The sequence below is a fragment of the Rhea pennata genome, chromosome 4 (genome assembly GCF_028389875.1).
Source record: "Rhea pennata isolate bPtePen1 chromosome 4, bPtePen1.pri, whole genome shotgun sequence".
Lineage (NCBI taxonomy): Eukaryota > Metazoa > Chordata > Aves > Rheiformes > Rheidae > Rhea > Rhea pennata.
In genome coordinates this window covers 32,149,720-32,161,888 of record NC_084666.1, presented here as the reverse complement: position 1 = coordinate 32,161,888, position 12,169 = coordinate 32,149,720, and the positions used below count along the sequence as shown (strand labels likewise).

The window sequence follows — 12,169 nt, the reverse complement described above, 5'->3', positions numbered from 1 at the left end:
CTAGTTTTCTTATCCAGTCACATCAAAAGTGTAACTAAGTTCCTCCTAAAGTTGTTTTCTTAACACAATTACTTTGCATTTAAATGTAAACACTGTGATACCATAAACATAGTGTATATGGAAGGCACAAGACAAACTGATTTGTGTTGCTGAAACTTCCTTGACTTTGAAAGTTTATAATGTATCTTTTATTATCTGGCTGGTAGACTTTGATCTTAAGAGAGCCGATAGCGCCTAACTTACTTAATTTAAAGAGGTTTCCCATATGCAACAGTTTGGCTTTTTGGTATTACCAACAAATGTCCATTGTCCTATAAATGTAAATATCACAAGTTATGATAATAAATCTCCTTGATCGTACTTAATATTTCTTGTGTTATGCAATAAGAAATGAAGTGTCTTAATGAACAACTGAGAAAAGAAATAAGACAATTATTGAATAAGCAAACTAGGATTTTGTAGGATAGCGCCCCTCACGAGCACAGGTTGGTTCAAAGCCTTTTTGAATCAAAGTGAGATGCCAACATTCCTTTCCCTGCAGGGATAAGGACTCCAAATGGGACAATAAAATCCCTCTTTCATGGGGCTTCCCTGTGCAGCTTTCCTCAAAATCCCCAGTTGGCCAGGTTCATTTATACTAGCCATCTGTATGCGATCTTTATATCGTTCTGCTTACAAGTGACTGACTGTAGCTATAGTACTCAATCAACGCAGGAGTTTTTTTCCCCTTCCATAACTCTGCAATCTATTGGTGGTGCATATCTGAGAGAAGAGGGAGCCTTTGCAAATATGCTTTCCAAACATGTTCCAGATATAGTCTGATACTTCACTCAGGTTGGCTTACCTTCAAAAATAGCTTATCAAGTATGCAAAACAAAATACAGTCTACCACACCACTCACTCATTCATCATCAACATTGATTGTTCTCTCACTCCATAAAGCCAGTAGTGCAAAAATTTGTTTTTTAAGCCACTCGCAGCAATTTGAATTAACAGGTGAATTCTCAAAACCAAGGCAAGAACATGGACTGATACGTCAGAAGGTCGCATTTTCCTTGTGCTGTACATCAAAGTAAAACCAGCCATAGAATTTGCAGAATAACCCTCAGCCCCCTTTCTTCATTTCTTAATACTCAGAATCATCTTTTAGCATTCAAAGACAATAATTTTAAGCTGACACATTCTTTCTATGGTTCAAAAGTAGTATGTCTTGTTTCATGTTTCAAGCAGCGATATGGAGACAGCTAATTATCTGTCAGTTTATTTTCTGAGCACATCCACACAAGAGCAGACAGGAACAGTTGGCCAGTAGGGCTGATTTTTGGAAGAATATATATTCTCCTTCCAACAACTGCTTTTTCTTGAACTGGAACAGAACATAAATTAGCAAAAAATGTTTTAGAAATGAAGAATACTTAACATGGCATTATTGCAACAAGTCTTAAAGGAGATGGCAAATGAGAGCTGAATAAAAATCATACACACCACTAAAGAACAGCAGCACGTGAGACTTAACTTCACAGTTATGTTAATAATCCACGTCACATGACTAAAAACTGACCACAAAGCAAATTGGCCACTGGACATTATAAAATCAAGTGAGCAATACTTACAGGTAAAGATGCTTTTGAGAGATTAGTTGATTTTGTTATCGTGATTCAGCATCTTTAATAGAATATCCTATTCACTGCCCAGGAGATAATATAACTCAAACATTGACAACAAAGGAATAAAGTTAAATGCAAGCTAGTCCCAGAAAAAACACTGTAAGAACATTTTCAGACAAGGACTCTTATTCCAGCAGCTGTATGTCAGCTATGTGTATGCACACACAGAGTAACGTAGCACTTTTTGTTACATCTCCAGGAAGAGTTCCAAGTGCCACACAGAAGTCTCAGACACAGCTAAGGGTACAAGCTCATGCCACAGAACCTCTCTCTCCTCAGCTCTTTCAAGTTGTGCCCACATTGGTCTGAGACAAAGCTGATTTCCAGGCCCCTCTTTCTTTAGGTGGCTTTATACTTGCTCTTTGGAACACTTAACCTCCTCTGAAGGTAGTCTCTCTTTTATTTTAAATGTGTGTGTGAGGAAATCAGACCGCAAATATAAATCTAATTATTACTTTCCCAAGCTAGTTGTTTATCAAGTAAGATACTTTTTGAAAAAATTTATTTCACAGTTTGTGTCTTAAGAACAATCCCCAGACCAGAAATTTGACATTCAAAATAATTTAAACAACAGAGTTTCAAGGAAATGTACACACTGTTCAAAGAAAGATTAAGGTTAACAAGTTGTTAAATAAATTATGTATTAGAGCTTTGAAAGAAGAGCCTCAAACACGACAAAGATAATTGTAATTAATGGTATATCTGTAACATTTCATAATTTGATCCAAAGATCTGTTTGGGGGGTGAGGGAGGTATTTTTATTTCTGTAAGTTTTTGTCTTCAGTGCTTTATTCTTTGATTGCTTTGCTCAAGAACACCACCACTTGAGTAGCGATGACGTGTAAAAGACATGAAACTAATAGAAGTTGAATAATTTATTCTTTCCCAGAAGCTATTGTTTTGTTGAAGCAACTGATTGATTCAAAAGGGCACAGGCATGCCAGTTTACATTTTGAAAGAAGGGTTAGAAATGAGAGTTAGATTATTGAAAAACAGCTACGTAGAACAGTAAAAATTGCTGATGCCAGCTGAAAGTTTCATTTCTCAGCTCTTTAATTGCATTCAACACCCACATTTTAGACTCATATAACCCATTTCAGTCAGTATCATCACAGCTTGTAGATACCCCAGAAGCATCTATATAGGTAATAAAAATTAAATAATACTTTGAAAACATGACCCATAAAGAAAAGAAGAAATCAGAGGTTTAGTTTAAAATCATAAATTTATGTGCTACTACCTCACGGTAACAAAATTAAAAAGGAAAAGAAAACATCTTTTGTGCACTGTTCAAGTGGAAAGTAGTTATGGAATAGCAGATTATAAGCGTATAAAACGTAACATACCTTTTTTTCAGTATTCAGATGTTTCTTTTAAGAAAAACTAGGTTTCATTTTCCATGGTTAATGCAGGATTGCTCATACCTTTAAAGACAGAAAGTTAGTACTTTTAAATTAAAAAGTTGCCATGTCATTTTTAGAAAACAATACAGCCTTTAATTATCAACTGTCTTAATTTTGTTCCACTATTAAGTCTATTCCTGTCATATGTCTATTACACAGCTTTTCACTAGTTGCAACAGGATACTGTCATATTTGATATAAGTAACTTCTCTCCCCCCAAAAAATATCACACTGAGTCAGACAGACAATTAGCATCTACTTGTATTACTGTGCTCAATATCTCTTAGTCATGTTTTCCAGTAACTTGGAAGGACATGGCAGCTTCATAAATGGAACTTTTTACAAACATACATTAGAATGATAAGTTTAGTGGCACAGCTCTATGGAAACAATTTTGATTCAGGAATACAAACCAAGTCACCTCTGTCATTTTTACACTATATTCTCTAATATTCTCTAAAAATAATTTATTACAAAATTAATTACTACAGCATAAATAACTCCTTACCAACTTTGCCCTTTTCAGCCTTTGCACTAATTTCTAACCAAGACTGTGTATCAGTAAGAAGGTGGCTCTGGGAATCACGTAACGGCTTTGCAGGAAACAGGTGATTCTCACTGTAACATGATTGAAAAAACATGGAAGTGAACTTTGGTAATTTCACATTGTCTTACTTCACATTTCAAACACTGTGCCATATGCAATATTTTCTACATCTTATCTTGTTTATTTTCTCATGAATCACTAAACTTTTATCACTACAAATGCTACATTTTAGTTGTCAAAAGTGCAAATGCAATCTAAAAAAGAACTCTTTCTTTAATGTAGAGCTGTGAAATCATTCTTGTTTTCAGCAGATACTATAAATTAATAAAATTTAATTTCAAATACACTCTACATATGTTCTCCTCCAATACAACAAATCTGACACAAAGAGTGAAGAGAACATCTCTGAAATCTCTTGTCTAATCTAGGTTATGGTTCACTTTCCCTGCACCATCCCATCATCGTGCATGGACTTGCAACAGTATAAATACATGCCTAAATTACTAGTATAAGACTTAAAACATGCTCCAGCTGGATATTTCTTGTCTGTCAATAAATAACTAGCTGAAATTCTGTGCACTTTTCATGCTTTAAGGATACTATGGCTGTGAAAGAGGAAGATATTAAATTTAATATTTAAGAAAATGTCTCCTATTATCAGCAGAAGCAAAACACAGGGATTTTACATGCAGCTTCATTCCCACTCCCCACTTCAGAACTCCCTGCCACACACAGCAGTTGAGGCCCGAGATTCTCTTAAGCAAAGTATCTTTTACCAAATATAAAGAAACAGGCTTCCCCCTAAAGCCTCTCAAAGTAATGCAAATAGGTCCAGACAGACTGATCAACTATCTCCTATGTATGCAGAACAAGGTGTTACTGAAACTATTCAGGCAGCCTTAGCTGAATGACAGCTTACTTAGCTGTTTTAAATGTTATTTTATTTCTTAACAGGAAACTCTTCATTTGCTTACCACTTTTAGATATGTTATATATGGTTCCATTTATATGTGCACTAGAACAACAGAATATCAGCTATCTGAAATATGTAACAATAAGCATAAGATTACTTTTTAGATGTTGAATTAAGACCACCAGGTGTGGAAGCTTGCTCAGGATCTTGATTAACAAGGCAAGTTGGGAAGGAGCAACCATCCCCTAGACTGAAAAATTCAGAATTAGTGTTGCACTTATAAAAATGCTCTGTATGACTTTTTTAAAGTGAATTTTACCATTTCTTATTTCAGAAAACTTAAACAAAAATCAAACCAAAATGAATGTTTGTGGCTCCTGATAATGCATCAAATGAAGCAATCAAAACTTAACACATACCTTGAAAACACAGGCAGCAACCAGTATTTCTTCTCATCACCAAACACCTGCCTTAGATTTTTGCTGAAGCCCAAACTAAAACCATTCTTGTCTGTTCTATGACGAAATATGGGAGCTCTGAACACCTCTTAAAAAAAAGAAAGTTTGCATCACATTTCCTTGCAAGATAACACATTTCAGTTTCACAACAGTATTTAAACAATTGCACTGATGAAATCATCATCCAAGAGGAAATGCTTTATGGCATAAACAACTGAAAGTTGGGTCACTCACAAAATCCCAAATTACTGGTACACTACATTTGCAGAGGAAGTCCTGTGGCTAAGGAAGGGTGGAAGTCTTGCCCTCTATCCTCTTTCTCAATCAAGGCCAGAAAGAGTGAGAGACTTACTTTTTAGGAAAGCCTGGTATGTTTTATGAAGATTTCACCACACGACTACAACACAGTTTTCTTCAGAAAGAAAAAACTACACAAATGGTCTGCTACCTAAACTTAACCTACTCCAGTAGTAAAACCAGCTTTTTGTACCTGGGGTATGAAAACATTCTATATTTTTACAGCTACATACAGAAAGCACTTTACTCACAGACCGAGATAATTCCCCATGGATGTCCAATCCAAATGTATGGAGAAGACAGCTAAAAATAGCTTCAAGTGTTGCACAGTGTCAGAAGCAGAAAACTCGTTCACTTTTGAACAAGTGACAGCCGTTTAATTCCCTTAATTGACTGTACATAGTAGGGAAACCATGTCCTGATATACTGACTGCACAGCTTACACAAGCCCTTCTGGCATCACGCAGAAAACAACCTTCAAAGTGTAGGTATGCATTAGTTATAAGGTGTTTTATAAAAGGGGCAAAAGAAAACAGAGACATCCTTTTAGACGTCCATGTTAGGCTAGGAAAACCTCTCCTAGTATCATTTAAGCACAGCCACATTTAAAGCTATCATAGTTTAATTACCAAACTGTTGCATGTGCAGAGCCTGATATGAGGAGTTACTCCGCAAAGTAAAATGAAAAGGAGATACAAATGCATCTCTGAGTAGACTATGTATACAGAAAATATGGTATATTAACTGTGTGAAATTTAACTATTTTTTAAAATGTAAAGTGAATTAGAAGTATACTACCAGTTACCATTAAATAAATATTTCTATACTTACATGTGCACTAAAGCTGGTAACAGTTTATAAACAGAATATTCAATTACTTTAAACATCATTAATAAAACTTTTTTCTCCACTTACAACTAGTTGGAATGACATCTTCTGTTACTAATCTATAAGTTAATGTCCAATTTTTCAGAATTCCAAATGAACATACAAACTCTAGAGAAGCCTTGAAGTAAGCAAACTTTCCTTCAATGATTATATATACGAAGTTTTCCAATAATGATGGAAACACAGTAGAGTCCAGAAGAATTGGGGGGGACCCAAAAAACAGCATTCTCACTTGCTTAGTCTAAGCTATCTTATATCAAGAGAAAAGCATTTAGTGATCTAGATGTTTTGAAAAACATATCAGCAAATTGCTATTATTACAGTCCAGGATATGGTAAAGGACAGGCACAAAGAAATTTTTGCTCCTCTTTTTTCCAGACCTGTGACCAGACAAATATTCATTGGTATAATAAGAAATCCTGGCTTAACATTGCTATTAAATACAGTTATAAACATTCCCAAAGTAAAGGCACAGGGCCATCTTTGAGGCTTTAAAAATCCACTCATAACACAGAACCCTTTTTATGCATCTATGATTATGTGACAGCCAGGAGTTGCAACTATGAAATTGCCTTTTAGAACTCTGGGTTCACTTACTACTAAATATAGAAGCACTGCTTTAAAATCTGATCTTCTGGATCAAGTTATTTTCTGACATTAACTCTTTTTCCTCACTCATGTTGATCAAAAATAACAATATTAGTTTTTTTTTTTTTTTTTTTTTTTTTTTTTCAGTGTAGGTAAATTTTTGGAATGCTTTTCAGTGCTTTTAAAAAAATTCTAACTGAAGTGGAAGCGGGAGGTGTGGTTAAGGGACAAGGAGGTTGGTACAAGATGCTAGTATACAATATAAGGATAGGAAGGAACTGCTGCAGTCACTGCCCTGATTGAGACATCACATCAGAGGACGCTGAGATGGCATCGGAAGCCTGGGAATGCCAAGTAAGGAGCAGTTGTGCAAGCATGTATTAGTGTATCTTGTATTTATTACCAAGTGATCTTATTTTTTTAAAAATGTGTTCCATTTCTGTTAACGAGCTACAGAGAAGTGAAGTTGGGAGGAGAGATTAAGTTCATTAACGGCTTGGCACTTTGAGGCAGGGCACAAAAAAGCCAAAATTTCTGGGGAGCAGCGGAACTGGGCAATCAGTACTGAACACTGCTAGATTCAGGTTTTTCTAACCAGGATCCAAGGACACAGGAATACATATTACAGTGCCCTTTTTTTTTTTCCATTACTTGCATACATATAATATATATTTATTATTTATTTTTGCTATCAAGCATAGAAGCATTAAATTTGCTTACCTAATGTAGACTTATTCTTGCTAACAAGCCAACAATGATACCCAAAGAGAGAAGACAGACTGACAGAAAACATGGCTGCAGCAAAGAATAAAAACATGATGTGGAACTTGGCTTGAGTATCAGGAAGGCCATTCTAAAAAGAATGGAGAATTACGTTGTTAGAATTGGGAAAATAACTGGTTAACTTGATTTTAGCAATCCTCTCTATTCAACCAAATTCAATTCAATGCAGACACAGACATACTATGCAGCAAGAGCCTGAAAAGTTTTGTACAGTTGGCCAAGGCTACTGATAGCATACAAATTAAAGAAACTGGCCCTTTCCTGAGACAGTAGAAATACTGACAACAAGAATTTGAAATTTGGATCTCAATCTTAGTTATGTATTTTGAAGAGACTTCTAGAGAAGAATGATTTATATTCAGAGCAATTATCTTGCTTAATTAGCCTTCTCAGAATAGTTATGCTATAGCATATCGTTGTAAATCTAAGAAGGTAATATCCTAGGTTGCAAAATCTAATAATCACAGCAGTACAGATTTTCTTGAAGCATTTTCATCATATACTATTAAAATAAGTCAAAGCTATCTAAAATACTTTAAAGGGAACTTGTGTTTTCTAAATGATTGCATACTTGTTTCATGCATCTTCAAAATAAAGTAAGAATAAGTGAAACTTCATAAACTGTGATAAACAGAAAAAAAAAAGAGAAGAGAGAGAGGACTACAATTATTAGCTGAACTTTGGTCCTTATATTAGGACATACTAAATTACAATATAAAGCCTCAGATCTGACTTCTTGCACAGGAATAACTTCATATGCTTGAAGACAGTATGTAGATGCATACTTACTGTCCAAAACTTGATAAAATATTGCAAATCTGTTGCAGCAATGAAAATGCAGTACAGTAGAGAATAAGCCAAGAAGAGAAGAAAAAATTTATAATTGGAGAATCCTACGCAGTTGTTCACCCTGACAACAACAACAAAAAAAGTAAAAAGGAAAACACAATGTAAAGAAAGTTTCTTTCATTGTTTTAGTCCAGTTTAGTTAAACTCATTTACTCTAACAAAAGTTGGTATCAGTATGTAAACTAGGCTTTTGCCTCCTCTCTGTGTTGCCCCAGCTACTGAAATGTATTTAGCTTCTACTCCTGAATCAGTATAGTAATTCTGACAGAAAAACAAAACAAAAAATCCCCACAACAATAAAACTCCAAAGAACTTTACAAGGTCTACTTCATACGGCCTACTGAAATTAAGTTTTGGCTTATTGCAAGAAATCTGTTCCCGACACACCTAACATAACTGTGAACTGCAGTTACAGTCCCTTTTTTTAGTTTGTAGGTAGATTTAGGTATCTACGTTTTATTACTAGGTATACTGCACACAACAGCTAGAAGAGTTGCAAGCCAAGATTTTGAATATTGATCAAATTTTGTGAGAATAAAGGCAGTCACATTTAATTCATATCCTCCATTATTCATCATATTACATAGTAATATAAACTTTTTCATAAAACTCATACTTAAGAGTATTCATAAGAGACCCTTAAACATATTTTCATGTATTAAAAAACAAACAAAACAAAACAAAAACCCCCAGGGAAACATTATTGTTGAAGCAAATGTTCCACATCGCTGACAACATGACAGCAAATGAAAGATGAAGAAGATATAAATACATGTCCAAATGTTAAGATAAATCTTATTCTACCATTTCTTTTTATAGACTTCAAGTTTATCTGCTTCCCATTTTTAAAGAATTTAAATTTACACATAACAATTAGCAACTAGAATACACTGCCATCAAATAGACATAATGAGGGTGCATTTAGGACTGTAACTTCACTTTAAAATCAATATTTTAAGTATTATAGATTTCAGAGCTGTATAAAACATATAATACAAAACATCAAATGAAAGTTTTTTGAAAGCTGCCCATGGAAAGCTCCCTCTTTCATTTGGTTGTGTTAAGAAGCTAACCAAAGCTAACACTGCACAAGTAACTTTGACAATTCTTGACAAGAGTTTGAAAAATAAAAAATCCCAGTAACTACTTTAATAACACTGCTGCCAGAAAAATTAGACAGTTAAGAGCCCAAGAAAGCACTTATGCATTGAAAATAATTCTCAAAAACATAAGAAGCCTTGCAGAGTCCCAGTTTCAGTTTCTTGCAGAAATGTAGTACAAGTTATTGCAACTATTTAGGGAGACAGTGCTGATAAGGGCAGGATGCATAGTACTCAGAATAGGTAAAATTGTAAAATATCGAATAAACTTCCACTGTAGCACACTAATCTTATTTATGGAGTTTATTATAAAATATTACCATTTCGATAAAAATTAAATTTAGCATCACCATTTGGAGAATTAAAAAGCAATAGTTAAGCATCTATATTAACTACATTTAAAGTAGAATTCATAAGATATTGATCTATTTTTTTTAAAAAAAGCACAACAAATGTTTCCAAGCTCTTCATGATTGTTATTGAAATGCATGTTTACCATTCCCTACAGTGAAGTGTTTTTCTCATTATATAAGTCAAAGTTAGCAATTCTGTGTAAACTGCAAGCAATTCAAACTCATGATTTCTATGATAAGCCTGCTTTACTTTCTTGGCATTTCATTTATGATAGTTTTTATTTTTGACACCGTATGTACGTAGTATGAGGAAAAACAACACCAAATGACATGCTATTCAGCAAAGATGAAATTTCTTGAATCAAAGATAAATTTTCTTCTTGTTGTTCTTTTGTGCTACTAAATATGGTACATACATAAAATAAAATTTCAGAAATTATCTCCCTCCTCTAAGTTTTGACAAAGCCCCCAACTGAGGAGTTCTCATTGGAAGAGAATATTCATCAAAAGATTGAAAAGAAAGTTAAAACCAAGGTTTTACAATTGTACTGCTTGAACATGCAGTATCAAATCATAAAAATCGAACAGAGTTTATATCTAAAGTCTAACATTTTTGAAGATTTAAAAGTGATAAACAGATAGACAACTGCTAAATAGTTTTATTACAATAAAATATTTATTCAGAAGAACTTACTAATTAGCAATTTGTTTTATAAATAACATTTAAAATGCTTAAATTGGAAGTATGAAAATAAAGAGCTATTCCTGCCAGCTCAAGAGTGAGTTTACTGAAAATGCAAGGCAAAAATATAACTTACAAGGCACATAAGTTGATGCAACTCAGCTAACAGAAAGCAACACAGAATTAACGACACGTTAAATTCTTCTTTGATAACTCAAAAGACAATGGAAATGTGTTTCACATGATTCCTAAGGTATGCGTCTTGTTAGTAGTTGAGTTCCTATATATATACTATACTTTTTTAGTGGTGCCTCAAGCCATTATATTCCTGCCTGCAGCTCCATCTACAATATGAGTATCACAAGCACTAGCCTAGAAGTCACTAATACTTTATTTCTGCATCACTTAAATCTTTCAGAGTAGCTAGAAGGCAATACGCATTAAGAATTTCTATTCATTATAGCACTTCTGTTAGCACAGAAGCTAGAGCCAAAATAAGGCCTCCGAAAGCAGAAAAGGTTCTCTCCCCCCAAATCCTTCTCTTAGTAGAATATTAAAATAATAATACCCATAACAGTTTCCCTGTTCTTTCTAAGCACTACACAAGTTCTTTCCTCCTCCTCTCCACCAAATCTGCTCCCAGATTCTGTTGAAAAAATTCAACAGAAAATGCAAACAGCATTTTTTAAAAATGTTTTTAAGGGGGCTACAACTTACTCATTATGCTGATTTGCGCCATTACTCTTGTTGGTAAAATAGATCAGATGAGCTTTCCCTAGGAACCTCTAAACACAGGTCTTTAAAGGAAACTTGATCAGCACTAGGTTTGTACAATGCTGACACTGTTCAATCACTCAGCCATCAGAACAAAGCCAGCTTAAGAAACACACACCAGCAAAAGAGAACTTGAGAGCCTTGTCGTTATTGTGTCACTTACTAATCAGAGACACTAGAAAGCCCAAGAATCAGCAAAGGAAAAGTAGTAATAAATTTTTCATGTTCATCAGCTGGCTATGAATGGAAAATTTTTCCAGAAGAGGTTTCAGAGAGGGAAAAGAAAAAAAAAGAAATCAATTGGTCTTAACATGTAGTCACTCTCACTTTGCAACTTAATCTACACAGTATTTCAAAGTCACTCATCACTTTCACAGAGTTAGTTTTTCAGGCTGAACAAGGAACTGTGGACATCTATTCAACATAAATATAAAATAAAATAATACATCTTTTCTCAGTCCACTTCTGGACAAGACAGATAATTCTCTATTAAAAGTGTTATGTCCTTCAAGTGCATACTCCATCTCTACCTTGCCCGTTTGCGCTCATTGCTTATTAGATCAAAAATGATGAGCAGTGTATAAACTCTCAAATTGGTATGTTTGTGACGTTTGGATATGAAGAGTCTGCAATAGGTAAAGTAAGCAAACACTAGTGGGAGGAAATTGGAATTTATTTTTCTAAAAGACTATGCTCTAGTTATATAAAAGGGCAGTAAAAATGATATCTAACTTAACCTAACGATTAAGTGCTCAGTTTATGATTTTTTATTTGATGCAGCAGTTTTTATTCTGAAATTTAAGTTTACCTAAAGGATGTGTTCTTCCTTAGGATAATACACGAAAACCTCAAAACATCCCAACATAG

At 34.2% G+C, this 12,169-nt stretch overlaps 1 protein-coding gene across 1 annotated transcript in view; it reads right to left on the bottom strand.

Annotated features, from left to right (window-relative positions):
• Nucleotides 1–355: 355 nt before the first annotated feature.
• Nucleotides 356–12,169, bottom strand: part of ZDHHC2 (zinc finger DHHC-type palmitoyltransferase 2) — a 34,875-nt gene continuing 23,061 nt past the window's right edge. Inside the window, exons 7-13 of the mRNA XM_062574647.1 lie at nucleotides 8,334–8,454; nucleotides 7,482–7,614; nucleotides 4,950–5,076; nucleotides 4,688–4,780; nucleotides 3,579–3,688; nucleotides 3,014–3,091; nucleotides 356–1,366 (exon numbers count right to left, since the gene is read on the bottom strand). Of these exons, the coding sequence (XP_062430631.1) occupies nucleotides 3,051–3,091; nucleotides 3,579–3,688; nucleotides 4,688–4,780; nucleotides 4,950–5,076; nucleotides 7,482–7,614; nucleotides 8,334–8,454 (625 nt within the window). The 3' untranslated portion in view covers nucleotides 356–1,366; nucleotides 3,014–3,050. The remainder of the gene's footprint in view (nucleotides 1,367–3,013; nucleotides 3,092–3,578; nucleotides 3,689–4,687; nucleotides 4,781–4,949; nucleotides 5,077–7,481; nucleotides 7,615–8,333; nucleotides 8,455–12,169) is intronic.